The 21,044-nt window shown below is 42.9% G+C and overlaps 1 protein-coding gene across 1 annotated transcript; it reads right to left on the bottom strand.

Annotated features, from left to right (window-relative positions):
• Nucleotides 1-1,360: 1,360 nt before the first annotated feature.
• On the bottom strand, nt 1,361-17,539 carry LOC148215006 (acyl-CoA (8-3)-desaturase-like). Its single transcript, XM_088145140.1, has 12 exons — nt 17,318-17,539; nt 14,443-14,553; nt 13,535-13,732; nt 11,099-11,200; nt 8,552-8,680; nt 7,453-7,510; nt 6,727-6,803; nt 5,564-5,661; nt 3,806-3,902; nt 1,883-1,962; nt 1,590-1,715; nt 1,361-1,448 (listed from the first exon to the last, which is right to left on the bottom strand). The coding sequence occupies exons 1-12, from the start codon at nt 17,537-17,539 to the stop codon at nt 1,361-1,363; spliced, it is 1,386 nt and encodes a 461-aa protein (XP_088001266.1).
• Nucleotides 17,540-21,044: the final 3,505 nt, after the last annotated feature.

Here is a 21,044-nt window from a genome sequence, read left to right as displayed (position 1 = left end):
GTGATTGGCCTGAGAAGACCACGGTCCTCCAGATAACGTTGAATTTCAACTCTCAGCAGCCCCTGTCAGCAGGGGTGACTGCACCAGAGGGGAGGAAGGGGTTCAAAAAAGACAGGTTGTTAACCGTGACTGCAACTGAAACCCTGGGCAGTTGCAAGACTGTGTGGTCAAGAGCACCATCTTCACTTTTTTTACCCCAACTTCACCTGCTGGGGATGCCCCTGCCAGCCAGCATAGCCACTAAGGAGGATGCCGGGAGTCTCAGCATGGCCCCACCTGAGGGATTTCATGTCCACCACTCTGATTAAAAGTTAGAACCACAGGAGGAACATCCCCAGAGAGAGGCAGCTTTCTTATCTATCTTAGCGAATGGAGTAAGGCAGGAATGGGCATGCTGGCATGAAAGAAATGCTGAGGCATCATTTTGTCCCAACTTCTTCATTATTACAAGAGATTGATCAAATCAGAAGTTCAAATTTCACCTCAACTCATCTCTGCTTTCCCACCTCAGAGAGTTGTAAAAAAAACCCTATAAATTACAATAAAATAATTTACAATAATATCTCATATAAATAATAGAAGTACTGAATACAATAAACTTTGAATATCGATAGGAATTGTCAAATGGCTTTCCAAAAGCTGTAAGAAAACCGAAGTTTTGACTTGGGAATAGGAGGAAGGAAAGAGAAAGGGAGCATGTTTCTGGTAGCAGCACACAAAGAAGATGGTCCTGACTTAACGTCTAATGGGAAGGGTCCTGGAGGAAGGTCTCCACCAGTCTTCAGTTCTTCAAATGAACACGGGCAGGCAGTCGTGAGAACTGAATGAAACACTGACAAGAAATGAAAAAAGACTCATTAAAGAAACTTACATTCAGAAGTGCTTCATAATGATTGCTGATCATTACACAAAGTTGGATCTTGCAAAGCATAATGATCTCTAACTCCAAATTAGTGTGGTGGTGTCTCACTGGAAAGACCTTGGTTGGTGTACGAAAGATACAGTTACCATGGTCTGCAAGGAATGGCAACAGTAGGCAAGTCAGAGAAGGTAAATGTGAATTTTTATCAACTCCTTTGACAATGCTCCCAACCTTCTTAAAGGGAAACACTCTTTGTGTTATTTCCCTTTTCCTACTTTTGGTACCAATCAACCCAAAGTGAGAGACCCCAAGAGGTTTGCCTGAACATCTTTCTCTCTCAGGCCCAGCCCCCTGCTTGTCTCCCATTCATAAATGGTGACATGCAGAGGTGGCCAAATCCTGATGCCTGTGCTAAGAAAGGGGAACAGAGCGGTGAACCATTCCTCATTGGAAGAATCCTATTCTCTCCGTAATTAAAAGTCATCCTTTCTTACCAAGTTAATTTATTTCTGTTGTCTGAGTGCCTTCCTCTCCTAATGCATGGAGGTAAGCTTCCTGCCAGTGCCGCCCAGACTCTTTCAGGCTGCTGCAGAAAGAGAAAGGGGAAGGAGAAGGGGATTTATGGCAGCGAGGGCCTCTTCACCATGGCAGTTGCTTCTGTGCTGCTCCTGCCTTATCACTGGATAAGCCAGTGACCAAGAGGAGCCTCCGTCAGCCATGAACTCACCGTAAGATATCTGCAAAAGCAGTGAGCAGGGGCTTGCACTCGTACTGAACACCGTGCTTGGCACACAGAGATTTCACCAGAGGAGCTACCTTGCAGTAATTGTGTCGAGGCATGGTGGGGAAAAGGCTGCGAGAAGAAGAGATGGTGTCAGGTGACTATCCCAGAACTTTGGGCAGGTCCAAAACATTGCAGCCCTGCTTAAGATCAGCTGCGTGTGGTTTGTGGCTGCCATGAAGGTCTCGCCCCTCCCCTCACATTTCTATGGCCTGGCCTTTTCTCCAGGTCATACTCACTGATGCTCAATCTGGAAGTTCAGGTGCCCAGTGAACCAGTCATTGAACCAGGAACCATCAACATTACATGTTGCTGAGAGCTAAGGGAGAAAGAGAGAGCAGGTAGAGACCTCCAGTCGGTCCCTTTCTTTCCAGCCGCTGTGGATTCCTATCATAGGGAGGCTGTATAATGAGTAACTCATGCTTGTGTGTTGGGTTTCTCTTTCTTTGTTTTCTAAGCATCCGAGTGTAAACCTTTTTGACCCAGGCCAGCTCTAATGGACAATGTGTCCTGTACCATTACCTAGTAGCTAAGAGAGTGGCAGTGCAATCTTACACATCAGAGGTGCACAATCTGAGGGTCCGAGACCACACAGGGCCCCTACAGCCTTGGTGATGGTGCCAAGAGTCATTGCAGGTTGATAGCAAATTGTCATCTTAATTTGACAGGAGAAAAGGAGAAAAGGAAGACAACATTTTTAAATATAAGACTGGAAAGGAGGCATATAAACTATTTTTGCTTTTAAGTAAAAGTAAATGAAAGAGAGAACCATTTTTCTGTAGCAGTTAAAGCATCAGGTTAGAAACCAGGAGGCTGTGAGTTCTAGTTCTGCCTTAGGCACAAAGCCAGCTGTGTGACCTCAGGCCAGTCACTCTCTCTCAGCCCTAGGAAGGGGGCAAGGGCAAGCCACTTCTGAAAAACCTTGCCAAGAAAACTGCAGGGCGTTGTCCAGGCAAGCGCGAGGAGGCAACAGTGACTCAAAGGCACACACACAGACACCAAATGAAATGACATCAAATGTAGGTGTTGTCTTGATCCCCGCCTACAGTTTTTTGAGATGCAACTTCCAGCACACCACCCACAGGCCAAGTGTGGGGATCAGCCCATTCGAAGGTGGTGTTGGCAACGGCGCTCTCTCTTTGCACCTGACAGCCTTTTGACCACTGGGGCAAATGGTGGCAGACAGAGAAGGGGAGGGTCTTCACCTGCTGCCCCTGTGTCTGTTTCTCCCCTGGCCTATGGTTACTTAAATGAGAGTCTGTGTTTAGGGAGTTTTCTCCTCTTCTCTCTCTTGTGCCTGCCTCTCTTCAGGTGTACTTCAGGTAGAAGGGAGGCTTCCCCCCCCCCCCCAATAAATTGAACTGTGAACTGCTAGCATTCATTGAGAGCTGGGCTAAACTTGCCAGGGCATCCAAGACAATAATGTTGTGAACAATATCATTCTTCTAATTATTACTCTGCATATGCTCAGCGCATCCTTTAACCTGGATCTTGCTCAGTTCAGATCTCCAACAATGTGAATCCCTGCTATACATGCCTACCTGGCAGTGAGCCCCACTGATGTCAAAGGGATTTGTTCCCAGGAAGGTGAGATGTGTTATTGGTTCACATCTCAGCATTTGGTAACAATTCAGCCGGTAGCATAAGGCAAGTTAGTATTTTCTGTAATGTGAGAATAGTTGCACTGGCTAGTCTTTTCCATATATATGAAGCACTAAAAAATATTACCCTTTTGCTTTAGCTGCAGATCAGGAGGTGCTAATATAGTGGACATCTAAGTTGCTCTCCTATTACTTTCTGCACTGGCTTCAGCATCCTCCTGCTCAAGAATTTCTGTGTGCGTTGACTGCCTGTCTTCTTTCATTTCTCTGAGAGTCTCTCCTATGCATTAACGATTTCCTGCAGGAATATTTGCTTCAATCCTTTTTTCTCTTTCTTTTTCCTTTGCAATAGAATCCCTTTTTCTAGCTGATAAGACAGGAAGCCAATCCATGCAAACAATCAAGCTCCTGCTTTCCCCCAAAGATTATGGTGACTAGAGAACTTTAGTGATGGTCATGAAAGCCCTCTGGTCAAAGGCCAGGTGCCCCAAAGCATTTATAAATGAGTGGATTAAGTGAAAGAAAGGTGGTGCCTCCCAGCAGAAATGGAAATGTTCTCACCTGGGCAGAGACCCAGTCTAAATTCTGGTCGTAATTGATGTTCATTGGGATGTGGTTCATCTGAGAGACCCAGAGAAACCATGTGCTTTCTAGGAGCCTGTGGAAATAAGTAATTATGAGAAATAAAGCAATAATAATTATAAAATACAATTTGAGAAGAACTCATTGTTTTGATATTTCTAAATAGGATATCTGGGACAAGCTTGGTTATTGCCTTAAATCTTTTTTCTGAAATTGCATAAGGGGCTAACCCAGAACTTTCCTGACAAACATCTTCTGGGATTTTTCAACAATAATCTACTGTCTCTCCCTTTACAAAGTCCACTACTTTTTCCAGTGTTTATCTTCCAGTGGAAGGCAGGTAACTAAAAGGGAGGGAATAAAGAAGATTACTCCAGAGCCTTATTATGTCTATTACTAAAGGAGGCATTTATTGAATTATACTTCAAATGTTCAAGGCTTCCCAATGCACAGAGCACTATAATTCCCATGGATATCAGCACCATAGAAGTCTTGATGTCAGAGCACCATCTTATCCCTTCACCAGGTACAGTATTATTTTTATTATTGGTTGCACAGTCAGCCAGACTGGATTTGGCATTTTTATCCACCTATCAAGTTCTTCCCAAGGACCTGGGATAAGCAGATGTTGTTTGATGCTATTAAAGGTATTGCCAGAGGATGTAAGTTGTTGCAAGTAAAGCCGGCTTTTGCATTTGACTGATGGTGATTTTGTCAATGCTGATGGTATTCAAGTGGTGCTCCAAACATTTGGGGGTTGCACCCAAGGCACCTATTACTATTGGTACTATCTTAACAATGTACCATTGTTGCTACTTTGTCATGCCAGTCTGTGCAATTTTCTTGCAGAGCTAACTAGGTGGTCCACTGTTTCTTCAGCTTCTTTGCAGAAGTGGCATTTGCTGTTGCTGGTGCTGTTGGTATCATTATTTTATCCCGCATATATATTTGCATGATATGTCAACTCAAGGTGGCGAACATACCTAATACTCCTGCCTCCTATTTTCTACACAACAACAACCCTATGAGATGGGTTCAGCTCAGAGAGAGTGACTGCCCGAAGCTGAAAGCTGGGTTTCATGCCTAAGGGAGGCCTGGAACTCACCATCTCCTGGTTCCTAAGCCAGCATCTTCACCGCTACACCAAACTGGCTCTTTGTTGGTTTATTGTCTGTGGATCACCTTTCTGCTAGTGCTGAAACGCAGGTTTTTAGAGAAGGAAGGGAGAATGCAAAGTCTCCTCCAGGTAATCTTGACTCTTGGTGACTCTATGAACATATAGGTCCTTTGTGGGATGAGGGGCTACGGGAAAATACAGAAGTGGTTTCCCATTGCCTTCTTTTGACATGCTGTTTAAAAAACGTCTTTAAAAAAACTTTCTACTCTAGTATACAGGCCGGATATTTCCTGGTGGTCTCTTGTGCAATTACTAAGTGGGCTTGACCCTGATTAGTTTCTGCCCTCTGCTGTGATCACTGCTGCATTAAGATATTACAGTGTCAAGGTCATATATGTACTATGTTGCAAACCAGGTCGAGGACCTAATCAGTTTTCCTTGTGGTCCTGGCTCACAAGACATTGCAGCGTGATGCCCTCCTTCAGACTGGCATGATCGCAGGGGAATGAAGTGCCACACACAAAGTCTCCCTCATTCCGATGGCACATTTCATTCCTCCATGCACAGCATAGGCGGCAGCAGCGGCAGCCCTGCTGAGAATTCTCTAGAACGATCCTTACCTGGCCAGCCAGTAATACGCCATGAAGCTCTTGAATCCCATTAGAGGAACGTACATGAGACAGACACGGACGTTGTAGAACAAAACAATAGCCATATCCTGGCAAAAAGAAAAGGAGAGTAAAACGGATGAGAAAAGGTTGTTTTGTAAGTTTCAGTCTACTAATTGCTTTCTGCAGTTGGGTTGATTTTAAAATCTGTGATGTTGTATGATGCAGACTAGTTCATTTAATATATAGGGAAATGCCCTGAGGAAAGATCATGTTAAAAAGAAAGCCATTGCACTGTGACATGGCACAACAGCAGAGGAATTCACTGGTCAGTTCTGTCCTACAATGAATATCACTAAGGGGCATGCAGGCCTCAAAACCAATCAGTGTAAAGTTCCATGGACCAGTTGAGTTCTTGAAGAAAGCCACACTCGGTAGAAAACAAAAGGAATTTCAACTCCTGTGGAAGGGGAGTCATCCACCCGTTCATTTTCTTCTACCTGTCCCAGGTACATGCAAAAGATATCCAAGCCCTTCTCAGTGCTGCAAATCCCAGTTGGGTCTCCATAATAGCTACCTATCTCGTGGCAGTCCCCTTCCCACTCCAATAATAGCTCCAACAACATGGTCACAACAGACTTCCTGTTGTATCATAGCCCAGAAAAAGGCATCCAATTAATAAAATAACTGAGAAGGTCTCTTTTCTACGGATGGCTTATTGTCTTCCAAAGGCACAGCCCTTTGACAGCCACTCGCTACAGCCACTTGCTCAGTAGAGTAAGAAAGCATTACTCTACCAAGGAGCTATTTCTCTGTTTTGCAGGTCCAGAGTAGCTCTGGGAGAGAAGAGAGAGGACTCAAAATGGCTCTGTGACCAAAAACACCTAGGAAGTTTGATTTTCATTTTAGAAGGAGGAGAGAGAGCAATTTGGTTGTGGCACTTGGTGAGGGGTGAGAGTAGTAGAAATGTACACAGCTAAAACACTAATGGTATCTTGTGTCTCCAATGCCTGGAAGAAATAGTAACGGCATCTCCGTCATCAAGGCAATGTCTCATTCTTTTTGAGGCATCTCCCTTTCTGTGAACAGTGATGATGCAAACAGTGTTCCACTCAGTCCCCAGATACACACAGTCCCATTGCAGCAAGAGTTGTGTCTGTGTGTCTGTCACTTACACTCCATCTTTTCCTCAGAACTGCATAGCGCAATATGATTAACTGCACAAAAGCCACGAATGTTAAGGGTGCCAATACTGGAAAAAATGAAAGCAAGAACACAAATATGTGAGAATCACTCAAAATTACGAGCATTTCTGGGAGAGTCTCCTTCCTCTCCCATTTCCTATTGGCTAATTAATTATTGCTACAGAATCCCTCTCTCTACTGACCATCCACTCAACCTAACGTGCCATGTTTCATATATGCTGGATTAGACCTGCAGCTTTCTGGGAGTTATGGTCACCATAACTGGGAACCCAGTTGGGAACCCAGCTGGGAAAAACTGAATATATTTATCAAAGCAGTTTCGCCTTTGATCCCAGATATTCTCCTAAGCCATCTTTTGGCTTAGCTTTGATTGATTGATTGATTGATTGATTGGTTGGTTGGTTGGTTGATTGAGCAAATTTATATAGCTATCCATCTCACAAAGCATGATTCTGGGCAACTTACAAGCATAGCTTTAAACCATATAACCATTCAAGAAATATCAAACAAAAAGAAAAAGAAAAAGAAAAACAGGAGAACAGGAAAAGCCCCAAGCTAGCAGGAGAACAACAATCACTTAACCTCACACCACCACCTTGCAGGCTCACCATGAGATCTGCAAGGTTGATGGAAGAATTGATGTTGGTGTTTTACAGTTGAATTAACTGTCTGGCGCAAAACGGCAGAGGTACTCACAGGCAAAATATTTGTGCTGGTGCTGGTAAGGCATGTATTTCTTTTTCTTCTTGCCAAGCTGCAACAGAAGCAGCAGTTTAGTGCAGGGCCAAATAAACCACTCTTCAGGATAGACCTAATAACCTCTCTTCTTCACAGTTCAGCTCAAGAACTGTAAAAAACTATGGTTTTGCTCATTAAGGGCAGGATTTTTCAGTGATCACTTTACATATAAAGTGACCTGATCCATCCCATCTGGACAAAAGTGGAAATAGGACAAGCAACTGTATTATTCCTGGAGGGTGAAGAGTGCTTATTTGCAGTGTTTTTGGCATCGTGGAAGTCACTGCTGTGAGATGGGCGGCTCAATAAATCATATAAATGAATACATTCCTAAATAATTTGTTTTCTGTGACCTTAAATATGAAGTGACCTAACTGATCCCATGTGGAGAAAAGTGGATACTGGGCATAGGCAACTTTACTATGTCTAGAAGATGAAGAGTGCAGTAATATTTGCAGTAATATTTTTGTCTTGCTGGAAGCTCATAGGAGTTGCTAATGACATCATATACTACACAAATCAGACTAGCCAAGTTTTTTCAAGTTTTTTTGTATTTCGCAGAGTAGTTTCAGACCGGGCAGGTTTAGGAAGAATTTTTTCACTTGTCTCCTAGTGAAAATCTGTAGCAAATGTCAGAGCACCTGTATTGCCCTGTGCTGCTGAACCTCAGTGGTGGAAACTGGGGGTTGGGGAACCAAAAGAAAAGTACAAGGGGAACCAGGCTCGGCATGCAGCCCACAAGGCATTGGCTACCCGTCTCTGATTGGAAGGTGCCCAGGAATTTATAATCCTTTGAATATTATTGAGCAATTCTGAGATCAAAATGCACATACAAGGCACATTTAAGGAGAAAACGTTGGAAATCTGGGACAAAATCAACATTACCGATTTCTTTAGACCATAGAGCAATGTTGAAACAGGGCTGTATGTGCTCATGACTGAACATGTAAAATTGAATGAAACTGGAGGTGAATTGCCAGATGCTCTCTAATTAAAGGTAGGCATTTCTATATCCTTTACATTCTTTTAGCCACTCCAAGACCTTCCCTTTACTCACCTCCACAGAGAGGGGCTTCCCTAAGCTGAAGAGAAGTGGGTGCATATTGAGATCAGGATCCTTCCGGAAACAGTTGGGTTTGGCATGATGCTGGTTATGCATATCACGCCACCAGTTCATTATCCCGCCCTGCATAGAAAATGTTGAGATACATACATACCTATATACATACATAGATACATACATGCCAGTCTTCATTTGTTCTTTGGAGGAGCAATTACCATGTAGTTATTCCTGATCTAGCTGGTTTCTCCTGCCTGCCCCTCCCCGCCCCCCCCCCCCCATCACTAACACCATAGAAAAGGATAGAAATACAAAAGTAACTGAGCAAATGGGGAAACCTTAGAGCCATCCTTTCGGTTTTCAAGGGCATTAGGCTGATGGGACAAAAGTCACAGTTATTCAACATCTTCAGTTAATGATTCCAGTGTGAAACTGTTACGTTAGAAATATTGAGGAAGGTGGTCTCTAAAAAGGCCTGATTCTTTTCTCATTACAGATGATGAATTTACATTGGAAGCTAACAAAATTATGTCACTCCGCAGTGTTGCTGCTAATTCCTGTAGCTAACTCAAGCAGCTCATTCCTGTAGTTATACTGTTTAATCTGAGTTTTTCATAGAAATAGCATATACTATACTTCTTACACCTCCTGATCTTTTGGGCCTACTGTCTGGAAAGGTAATTTTATCTCTGGGGAAAATTAGTGTCTGTGTGTGTGTGTGTATATATATATATACACATACATATTCTCTCTGTGTGTGTATGTGTGTATCTAAAGGAGAGTAAATTAGCACAGTTGCAAAGATACATTAGATTAAGTAACTGAAGCTAGTGCTGAAAGACTACTATATAAATTTTAAATTGTGCTGTATTTATCATCCTCATCATTCAAATCTCAGAAATCATCCTTCTGTCTCCAAATCATCTCCAAAATGTAAAAGTTAAGCTTTTATATACGTATTACATTTATAGCTTATCTTTCTTTCCGGGAACACAATGCAGACATTGCCAGATGTAGAAAATCACCACCACCACCACCACAACCAATGGCATGACAAAGTAGCAGCAAGGAGCATAGGTGGGTGTGAAACGTTACAAATACACCAGACAGTTGAAGAAGAAAAAAGGGGCACTGGAAGAATATCTGAAGCACAGTGAAGAAGATACACTGAAGCTAGTACAGCATTAAGGCTTACTGAATACCGAAGAAACCAAACTGGCCTATAAGAAAGACCAAATGAAGAATAGAAAAGAGACATGGCAAGGCAAAGCATTACATGGCCAGTACACAAAAAAACGAGCAGGCAAAGCAGATAACAAGAAGGCCTGGTATGGCTAAGAGCAGGAAAGCTGAAGAAAGAGACAGAGGGGCTAATTCTGGCTGCGTAAGACCAAGCCTTAAGAACAAATGCATGCAAAGCCAGAATTGAGAAGACAGCAACAGACAGCAAATGCCGCCTCTGCAAAAAAGCTGAAGAACAGTGGACCACCTAGTTAGCTGCTGCAAGAAGATCGCACAGACTGACTACAAACAACGGCATGACAAGGTAGCAACAATGGTGCATTGGAATATCTGCAGGAAATACCATTTGCCTGCAAGCAAGAACTGTTGGAATCACAAAACAGAGTAATAGAAAATGAAGAAGCTAAAGTGCTCTGGGACTTTAGAATTCAAACGGACAAGCACCTGCCACACAACACCCAAATGGTTGATAAGAGAGACAAAAAAGTCTGGATTATGGACATTGCAGTCAATACCTGGAGACAGCAAAAGAGAAGAGAAAGAACTGGAGAAAATCACAAAATACAAAGACCTGCAAATAGAAGTAGAATGACTGTGGCCATAGAAAGCAAAGATAATACCAATAGTAACAGGCCCCTTGGGTGCACTCCCAAAACATCTGGAGCACCACTTGAACACCATCGCCATTGACTGTGTGACCAACAGCAATAATTTAAACTTATATGCTGCCTGACTCCCAACAACTCGGGACGACTCCCAGACGCTGAAAGTTGCTGGCCAGAAATGGTCGACGCTTCAGCGGTTCGAGTCCAGCCTTCGCGTTAACAGGGTGAGCTCCTGTTTCCTCCCCAGTTCCTGTCAACCCAACAGTTTGAAAACTCACATGAGTAGATAAATGGGTACTCTCACTCCGGTGGGAGGAAAAATGCTGGAGGCGCCTTGCAAAAGGAGTCAGGAGCAGTTGCCGGTAGCAAGGAAGCCGCGCTCGCCCGAAAAAAGGCGCGAAGCAACGGAAACCCCGCCTCCTGCGCTTGCCAGCTGGGCTCTGCTCTAGGAAGGAGGCTCTGGCAAACCACTTCCGAAACACCTTGCCTTGAAAACTGCAAAGGACTCGACCAAAGCAGTCACTGCAGGGTCGGTAACGACTGAGCGCAGATTAAAAAAAAAAAAAAAGTTGATTTGAGAAAACCCAGTCTCACTTTTAGATTCTTATTTTTTATTATTTATTTATTTATTTATTTATTTATTTTATTTATGATTAAATTTATATGCTGCCCATCTCCCCCAGAGAGTGACTCTTACCTTTAGGATTCCCATCACAAAAGTGTGAGCCAGTTTGTTCCATTTTGGCTTCTGAAAGACTGAAATATGCCCAAAATCATGCTGAAGGAAACCATATTGGTTCTGGAAGGTAAGAAGCAACACCAAGTGGATATGATCTTCTTCTTTGGAACATTAGCAAAGAAAGTTAAACAGAAATGTAGGCATCTTCATCCTAAACATTACTGGTTCCCAAAAGGCTAGGAAAGAACACTGTTATAACTCCCAATAAGGACACGTCTTGCAGAAACATGGATAATTTAAAAACTTGTCTGTTGAATGCTTTGCATTACACTTCAAAGACAACTACTCAATTAAATGAAAATTTTAAATATAATGGGAGCAGGTTGGGAGCAACATTCACGTGAATTCCCACAGGGCTGCTGTAAAGCTTTCAGGCCACCAGCCATAGGAACAAGCTGAGTTCCTCAAATTTTTTGCAGGAACATGATCATTTCCAAGAGAGTAAGGCCTGCATTTATGATAAATGTTGGGATAACTGGCCCCACTACATTATTGTTAGCCTTTAAAAGCTACAGCAGTGAGGCAGGACGAATTTATAGAAAAGGACCTCCCAATGCCGCATCGTAATGTTTAAGTATGGTGTACATATACATATATGGTGTACATACACAGGAGGGAATTCTACTTGCCAGCCCTCCCCATGGTGGCTCAAGCAGATTTCTGCCCACAAACTCTGCTAACATTGAGATTCCCCCTCTTTGTTTCAAATGAGTGGGCAATGGGAACTGCAGTTGATTCTGGTCTCCATGGTCAGAGATGGAAAGAGTAGGAGTTGGGTAGACTGAGGAACAATTGGATTCTGACTGAGGCTCAGGGTCCATTGTGGAAGGATGAGAGGATGAGAGAAAGAATATGAGCAGAAAAGTGTGTGGAAAGAAGACGGAGGTGGAGGAGGAGAAGGAAGGAGGAAAGATAAGTCAGGTGAAGGAGAACATTAGAGGCAAGAAGTGGACTGGTGGATGGAGAAACTGTGAGAGCATCTGGGGAGAGAGTCATGCACCTGGAGAAGATTCAGATTTTGTATACGAGGACGGAGAAAAAGTCAACAGAGATGTAAGAAAGTTAGACAAGTGGGATAAGTGAATCACTGGAAACTGGCAACTTCCCGCATTGCTACTGTGGTTGGGAGAGAAAAGTTAGTGTTGGAGGTGAAGGAATGAAGGCCGTCCCTACCATTAATGAAGAGGCAGACTGGACTTGGCAGTGAGCCCATTTGCATCTGGTGCATCATTGGTGACCTTTTTTGGAGAGGGAGGTCCAGCAACAGCCACCTCTACATTGGATGACTGCCACGCACTCTACCTGAGGCTGCCCTTCAACCATCCACAAAGTGCATCTCACCTCCCTGCAAGCTGACGGTGTAAGATGGCTTCCTCTGGCTTCCAGGTTTTCTGAGGACAATTCAAGATGCCGGTTTTAGCCTAAAAACCCTTACAGGATATGGGCACAGGGATTCATTCCAATTAAGTCTGTCTGGCTTGTACATTCTCTTGGGGGGGGGGGACACCCTTAGGCTAGCTCAATTTTGTCCTTTTTAATGAACGCTATGATGTGGTTTTATATTTTTACTATTTTAGGACTTAGATTTGTGGGCCCCGAGAGACATACAGTTGTGACAGTATAGTGGTAGTGGAAAATAAAAACATGGGTAAAATCTTGTGAGGGAGAGGAGGAGGAGGAGGAAGAGGAGGAGGAGACAAGGACCTGAGGGTAGGATCCCTTATATACTCAATCTTTGTTCCAAGTGCTGACACAGAATATCAATTCATCTAAAAGAGGTTTTCATTGCTACAAGGGACTGTTTCTAAAGGAACTGTCAATTTGTGTGCAAAGTCTTCCTCAGGCATTTTTCTCAAGGGTTCTGTGTATGCAGGCCAACATCTGTCCCTCAACGCATCAAACACTAGAAGCTTTGGCCTGTAAATATAATCTAATTCTCTGAAAATGTTCTGTTCTTTTAAAATCAGAATTGAGAGAAGTCTTGCTCCCAAACGCCCAAATGAGTTCTCCAAACTTGGGACTCTCCATCTCCTTATATTTGACTAATACTCATGTATGCCTTTCTCTTTCTCTCTCTCTTTCTCCTCCCCCCCCCGCCCCCCTTCTGGGTATAAAAGACTTCCCATCCTAAAGAGTGGGCAGAATATAGCAGGCCTCTGCTTGTCTGAGTGTAACATTTCATTTCTGAGCTAGAAGAACCAGCAAACCAGCAGGTCTGATTTGGTATCAACTAATTTCCCGTGTTCATATGTACAAAAAGGTTGAAATTGCATTACCAACACACTGATTGCTTACCAAGAATATCTTAAGAAGTATTGACTTAACTATTAGTTTTGGAATACTTAAGAATAATTTCACATCCTGTTGTACTCAATAGTGATAATAGTACATTACCTGTGCAATGGTGAAAAATGCTGCGCCAATAAGGAAAGGCACCCAAGATTTTCCAAAGTACCAGATAGTGAGCCAGGATGTAACGTCTAGCAGGAAAGCATGCAGGAACATGAAGGTAAAAAAGGCAAAACTGGACTTCAAGAGTCCCATCTTCTTCACTTTCGAGCGTAGTTCACGAAAATCCTGTACCAGCCTTTCCTGTGAGGAACGGTGACAGTTAAGAGAGTGCCCAGCAACTGGTTAGCAGACCTTGTTCAATCAGTACTGCATTTTCACCTTTCCATGAGATCACAAGGGCAGTGACAATAATATCCAGCTGCTTCCTTGGATCTGCGTCAACGTCTCAGCAGGTACATGTGAAAATTCTTTGTGCTGCCTCCTCATCTTCACTTTAGGCAGAACAAACATTGTACAGGATAGTTCAAAGCGTTAGGACAAGGCAAATGAGGCTTCCTGCATCATCATTAAGAGAGAACACACCGAGGGAAGTTTCCAGCTTATATTTATACTGTGTAATAAACATCTATTCTTATACCAAACTAGTCATTCTTGGAGGCTATACATCCTCAGACTATGCTTTGACTTGTGAAAGCGTAATGAGATCGATTCTACTTTATTCTTCATTTCAGTTGTTTAACTGAGGAGTTGGCGCTTGTTGCCCAGGAAGGCAAAAATTAGTACTGCAAATAGCAGAATTAGATACAGATCACTATGGGAACTATCAGTGCAACTACTTGTGGATTCCTAGCCATGTTCTGTCTACTCCATGCTCTATCTGTAATAGAGGATTTTGTCTACATGTGAATGGATTCGGTTCTCTCTTCATCTCTCTCTCTCTCTCTCAGACACAGACACAGATCCATGTGGAGGTGCCTTGTGTTCTAAAGGCAGAGCTGGGAAATACTCACATTTTTGGGGGGCTCGCAGCTAGGTTGATTCGGTGCCAGTTCTCCAATTAACAGTGAGTTCAAATATTTCTTTACCAGACTCTTATCCTTGTGGAAAGCTTCAAAAGCATCCTGAGAAATTCAGAAAGAAAGGAGGTGTAAAAAGGAAAAGACAGCAGGGCTGATGTGGTAGATATGGTTATTTATTTATGTATTTATTTATTAATTTGTAATGTTTCTATAGCTGCCTGTCTTAAAACCAACTCTGGGCTGGGTGGCTTGGTCTCCTTTTGTGAAAACGTTTAGCTACTGTGGATGCTGAGGCACTATACACAACATTGTTCACAAATATGGACTTCAAACTATCAAGATAATAATTGATGACAACACAGCACAGCTTCCTACCATACAGGAAACCTATAGATCATCAAGCATACCTACCTGCTTCCAGCTTCCATCCGGAATATACCATCAAATCCACGGTCTACACCCAGGCCTTATGTTATCTGAATTTCTTTTGACCCACTAGACAGAGATGCTCAATTGATGGACTAAACCAGGCATTCAGGAGGCTAAACTCCCCACGCAGTGAGAACAATAGAGTCAGACTGATTCTCAGAGAGGAACTATTGAAGTACAGATCTACAAAAACAGAACCACAGAGGACCACCGGCTGTTATTTACAGCTCACAACACAAGCCGCTCAAGTTCAACAAATAAGCTACAGTCCATCCTGGACAAAGACACAGAGCTTTTTTAGATATTTGGTGGCAGGCCCATAGTTGCATACTGTACTTATTCAATGAATTCTGAAACAACTCCTCTTAAGCTACAAGAAACAACAGGACAATGATGCTAACAGGAACCAGATCCTACAACGGCCCCAGTGTCTACTTTGCTCCTATATTTACATCAGCAACACCCTCACCACCCACAGTAACATGATAAAGTTAGAGGTTCCTTCACATGTTCTTCTTCTGTTGTGATACAGACCATCATCTGCCAGCAATGCCCATCTGGATTCTATGTGAGACAAACAGAGCAGACTTCACACAAAAGAGTTAATGGATACAAGTTTGACATCGGAACTCAAAAGAAGGATAAGACAACAGTAGAGCATTTCAGCCTTCCAGAACATTCCATTATAGATCTCAAAGCAGGAGTTTGAATCAAAGAACCTTCACCAGCAGAACAAAGTGTGAGACAGCTGAACCTACGTACATCAAGAGGTTTCAGGCTATCTCAAAAGGCCTTCACAAAGACAGTGGGGCTCTGACCCATTATAACTGTCTAACTTGTTTCCCAAGGAACCTTCATCTGCATAATTCCCCAGTTTCCCCTTTCCTTTCCCACTTTCCTTTCTTCCCTACTGCCACATTCCATGCACATAAATCCTGTATCAATTTAGCCACTCTGTGCATCTGATGAAGTGAGCTAGAGCTCAATTCTCCAGTTGTAGCATGTAAACTCCTATTGCTTTGATGTGATTTCTTTAATTCTCATTCATTCATTCATTCATTCATTCATTCATTCATTCATTCATTCATTCATATTCCAAATTTAGACACTGCCCATCTCACAAGAAAATTGCATCATTCTGATGTTCTTATAGGCAATTAAATGTTCCTGACCTCCTTTGAAGAAGGTATTCTTGTTCATAGAGTGATCGTGTATGGATTCTCCATTCAGTATAATTCTCCCTTTCATAAAACCACAAACATTATGATTAATGTCAAGGTAGAATGTCACGAGAATATCAATGGTGGTCTGCTGACAAGTATGGCGCTAATACCTGGATGTCCCATAAGAGATGGTTTAATATAAAGAGACCCTTCTGTTAGGGGTTAATCTGAGGGCAGTTAGGATATTAGGTATTTCTCAGACATGTCTAGATGTTATAGTATTGCACGTTTCCCAAAAATATGATCCTTTTCTACCTGGTGAAGATGCTTCCAGGATTGAAAGCCCTGATAGATGTCTCTGAGCCTCAACCACTGATGCTTGTGTGTGCATGTTATAACAGGTAAGTAAAAAAGTCCATCTCTGCCTTGGGAATTTTTCATTTAGTTTATATTTATTTATTTATATACTGAAGCAATAATAATGTATACATGTGTGTGTGTGTGTATAAAATAGTCATAATCAACTTTATTTAAACATTGAATCAAAATATTTATTCTAAATATATTCTGGGTCTATAAACCATTGTATTATGAAACATACAATAGAGGCTACAGATCCTAAACTTACCTGGAATTCAGACCCCACTCAATTTACTAAAAAGTGCTAAAAGCCCACAATACTTGATAGAGCACACACATCTTTGCTACCAATATTATTCACAGATTTTAGCTGAGAAAGTCTGCCAGAGAGAATTTAGCTTAGGCGATATGCAAGCTGTGTCTATACTTTTGCACAAACACCTCAGAGCAGGCCTTCAGATCTAAGCTGCATTTTGGCAAACGGGGAATTGTTCACATTTCCTAGAAGTCAGTGAGGTTTAAGCAACCGAACTGCAGCCAGACATTTACCCGAAACTGAAAAGAAGGCTGCAAATCACAGCAACCTGCTTCTCTGGCGATCAGTTGCCCCATCCCCTTCCCAATGCCACTTCTGAATTTTGGTCAGATTTTGTCACTCAGTCCTCCAAAATTGCCAAGTGATACAACCACCACCTGGAGCTTCCCTACATTATGTCACACCACTGGGCTGTCCAACCCAAATTGACTTGGCTTCAGGCAAGGGGGATTCTTTCCCCCTCATTCTGCTAGCTGAGAACCTTGGAGAATGGCCGGGGAAGACAGGACCTCAACCAGAAGGGTGTGCATGCAAAGCAAGTGCTTTGTGGCAGCCCTCAGGTCATTCTGAACTCTCTTTCCCCCCAGCAAGGACTCACCGTGGCATCTTGTCCAGAATAGTGTCTGATGAGACGAGGCCCTCCTGGATGCCGCAAATAGAACTGGCTGACATCATAAACCTTTCGGTCGATGACCAGCCATCTTTCTTCCTTGAGGTTTCCATTGCCTGTGCAGAGCCCCACCTCCTCCCAGGTGAAAAGCCGGGTGACCCCTGGCTCAACTTCTGGCTTCTCTGCACTGGCTCCTGACTGAGGGGGCATTCTCACTGGGGACATTGAGTTCCACTAACTTGTGGGCTGTGCTCTTTCTCCTGTGGAAAGTTGAAGCAACTCTGCCTCTTCCTTCTGTTAGATGTTGTAGACAACTTTATATACATCTCTAGCAACCACCCACACCACCCTTAACCTTCTGTTGCTCCAGACACGCTCTTGCAAAGCTTTCTGTTCCTCCCTTCCATTACATTTCTCAATGGGAGTTGGTGTAAGAATGTTTTGCTACTCATAATGTGCATTTTGTTTCGAATATATAACTGGATGAACTAGCATATATTTTGGTGGAGTTTTTAAATAAACAATAGAATATATCAGTATATAAAATTTTTATCCTGGCTTTGGTATATTGGGCAAGAGCATAGTAGCATTCCACAGAAAATGTATCATCAGAAACAGTAATTTCCACTGGCTTCTGGTGAGGATTGATGGCAAATTAGACATCCCTGAAGGGCAGAGATCGGTGGCCAAACAGCAAATTCTGGCCGGCAAAATCTCTCTGGAAAAAGGAGAGATGGTGAGATTGCCCACTTGCGCTCTGGAGAGGTGCGCCTCATAAGTAGACTGCAGGAACTGAGGTTTTTGTGGTTGACCTGCGAGTCGAGTGGCTGGAAGTCAAGGGATTTCAATTACGCTCACAGTCATAATGCAGCCTATATGGACATAAGATTCACTGAGCCTCATTTCTTATCCACTTTTGAATGTAACTAATTGATAGCTAAAGAGGGATTTTCTGAGGGGCAGGATAAAATTCCACTTGTTGAGTTATTACTTCTTCTGGATTACAAAGGAATAAAGAAAGGACTTCCGGGTGAGTAAGAGTGGATTGAAGATGGCTGTTTTTTGCGGAGCCAACAACCGGGGCAGTTAAGAGGAGCTGGAGAAAAGTCTGGCTCTTCAGAACCATCTCCAGACAAAGGAGATGACCGCATCACCCACAAGTACTCCTTACAGAGGCTCCCTGTGATGAGATTGTAATTTAGTGGGTTGAGTGCTCTGGGAGTCTTAGGAATCACACAGCCCAAGCCACGGTTTGGAGCCTCCAAAGAGACACTAGATTTGCTTTTATTTCCTTTTTTAATTAACCAAGGAAATTACTTATTCGTAATTTACTTGGAAATTAAAAAACATTCTGAAAGGCAAATTGGTGTATGGGACAATTTCCTTCGGTTCTGGGAGAAAGAAGCATTAAGTTAGTTGAAAGATTAAAAAGAAAAATTTTAACTTTTGGAAAACAGCAAAAAGGAGTCTAGTAAGTTGGCTGTGGGCGGTTAAGAGGCCAGATGGATTGGAAAGAATACTTTTTTTATGGACTGTTTTAAATTTAATAAAAATGTAGCAGATAATTTTGGAATTAACTGTAAGAAAATTTATTGTGGGAAAGTTGTGGCTCTGAAAATAAACAAAAGATAAGACTGGGCTTTGAAGCTTAACTAGAGGGAACCAAAGAGCAATTAAAAGAGAAGATACTTCCTAATATAATGGAGGAACGTTGTTTTACTATAGAAGAATTTAAATCTGCTTGGGAACAATGTGTTCCAGTCTTATTTTTAAAATTGGGTCTAATAAAGGTTATAGAAGAAGAAAAGTTTCTATTGGATAAAACAGAAGCTGTGGATGATTTGAGTAGGGATTTTAAAATGGACTTTAAAGAATTGCAGACTATAAAAGAGATATGGAAGATATGCAAAAAGATGCTGTGGACTTGAAAATGAACCTAAAAATGTTTGACTACAAGAGTGACATGGAGAAAGAAGTTTTAATGGATATACAAAGTATGTTTTAACAATTACAGGTAGTCCTTGCTTAACGACCGTTTGTTTAACGATGCTTCAAAGTTACGATGGCTTCGGAAAGGTGCTTTATAGCCTGTAAAGCACTTCTGGCCATCATAAAATGTCACATCGTGCCCCCCCCCCGGGGTCACATGGCCGCATTTTGGGCACTTGTCAATCAGTTCACTTTTACAACTGATTGCCAAATGCCCCACAATCACGTGATTACCATTTGCAATCTTCTCTGCCAGCTTCTCTACTCTCTGCCAGCTTCCTGAAGATTTGAGCTCTATTCCTGCACACTGCTGAGAGAGGGGAGGGGAAAGAGGACAGAGCAAAAGAGCTGTCAGCTCTGAAATCCTTCAGCAGGCAGCTCTTTCGCTCCATCTGCTTAACAACCCAGGACATTGCTGAATGACTGCAACTGGAAATGCCTGGATTGCAGTCATTGAGCAAAGCAGTCATGCGGGTATCTTGCTTAACAAACGCTTTGCTCAATTACTGAGATACCGGTCCCAATTGTGGACCTTAGATGAGGATTACCTGTAAAGGGAATATCCTGATTATAAATCAGAAGAGTGACGTGGAGAATTATCTTATTTTGGATCCACAGAAGGGAAGCACTAAATCTCTGAAGTTGCTATTGAAAACAGACGGAGAGAAAATAATAAAAAATCACTATGAGGAACTTTATTTGAAGAAGCGACTGAAGATTAACCCCCTTCAAAAGAAGACAAAGGAGTTCAAAGTGGACTTACTTGACCAGGGTTAAATTGTATAAATGTAGGAAGTAGTAAGATGGCGGTGCCTCGTCTGGCTGCGGCTGCATTGGCTCTCAATAGTTTAGTGACTGAGCAGCAAAGTTGTGTAGTTAGATTAATATATGACGGGCAACACATACTGGAACTACAGACGTACAATGGGCGTCCTGCTGTTATGGGGAGACTACGGTGCCTTGGGTTGCTGCGTCGGCAGGGTTTGAAGTCCCTGTGGGCAGGACTGTGGGGTCTCTTGCCAGCATTGGTTAGTCTTCGTGGGGCTTGGGGAGAGAGAGGAGGAGGAGGAGGCGGAGGCGGAAGAGGCGGTGTGATAGAAAGCGAAGGTGGGGGAGCTGGGGAGGACTAACGGCGAGGCTGAAGGCTAATTGTGATGGACTGGAATGGTGGGAGGGGAGTAAAGAATGTGCTCTCATCTCCAGAGGAGCGAGGAAGAGATAAGCGGGGGAAATTGGCACCTCCCTAAGAAATCCCATCGCTGTGAACTGACTGAGCCCGGGAACTGGGCTTCAGTCTGGGAAGATTCTTGTAAATGGGTTGTAGCTAATAAACCTTGCTGGATAATTTCTGTATGGTCTCCTGGATTTCCTTGGGCTAGGCCTGACACTAATTCACACACAGTGCCACTTCCATCTGTTTTGTTCACTAATGTCTGTTCTCTGGAGAGCCAAATGGATTACTTGAAGTTGGACTTTGCAATAAGGTGTGAGGTGAGGGACTGTCGCGTTATAGTGCTGGCGGAGACGTGGCTGAGAAGGCCGTTGGCATGGAGGGGTTAACGGTGTTCCGACTGGACAGGAGCTTTGCTCTCAGTGGAAAAACTCGAGGTGGCGGCATATGCGTCTATATTAATGCATCAACTCAAAGGTGGTTTCTACTTATTGTTCACCTGATGGGGAGTTGTTGACTATCAGATCCAGACCCTTTTATTTGCCTAGGGAATTC

The sequence above is a fragment of the Python bivittatus genome, unplaced genomic scaffold (genome assembly GCF_059951505.1).
Source record: "Python bivittatus isolate LINGU-HERP-01145 unplaced genomic scaffold, Pbiv_v1 ctg000480_np1212, whole genome shotgun sequence".
In the NCBI taxonomy this organism is placed as follows: Eukaryota; Metazoa; Chordata; class Lepidosauria; order Squamata; family Pythonidae; genus Python; species Python bivittatus.
The sequence above is the reverse complement of the archived record's forward strand: the minus strand, read 5'-3'. Positions and strand labels throughout refer to the sequence as shown.

What these genes read in the sequence shown, in the direction of transcription:
- LOC148215006 (XM_088145140.1), bottom strand. Translation starts at nt 17,539, where the DNA reads ATGCCCCCTCAGTCAGGAGCCAGTGCAGAGAAGCCAGAAGTTGAGCCA. An exon ending in TAGACTGGGTCTCTGCCCAG is followed by an intron (nt 1,963 to 3,805) that starts GTGAGAACATTT and finishes TTTCTCCCTTAG; the next exon opens with CTCTCAGCAACATGTAATGT. An exon ending in GCTTTTGCAGATATCTTACG is followed by an intron (nt 1,449 to 1,589) that starts GTGAGTTCATGG and finishes CTCTTTCTGCAG; the next exon opens with CAGCCTGAAAGAGTCTGGGC.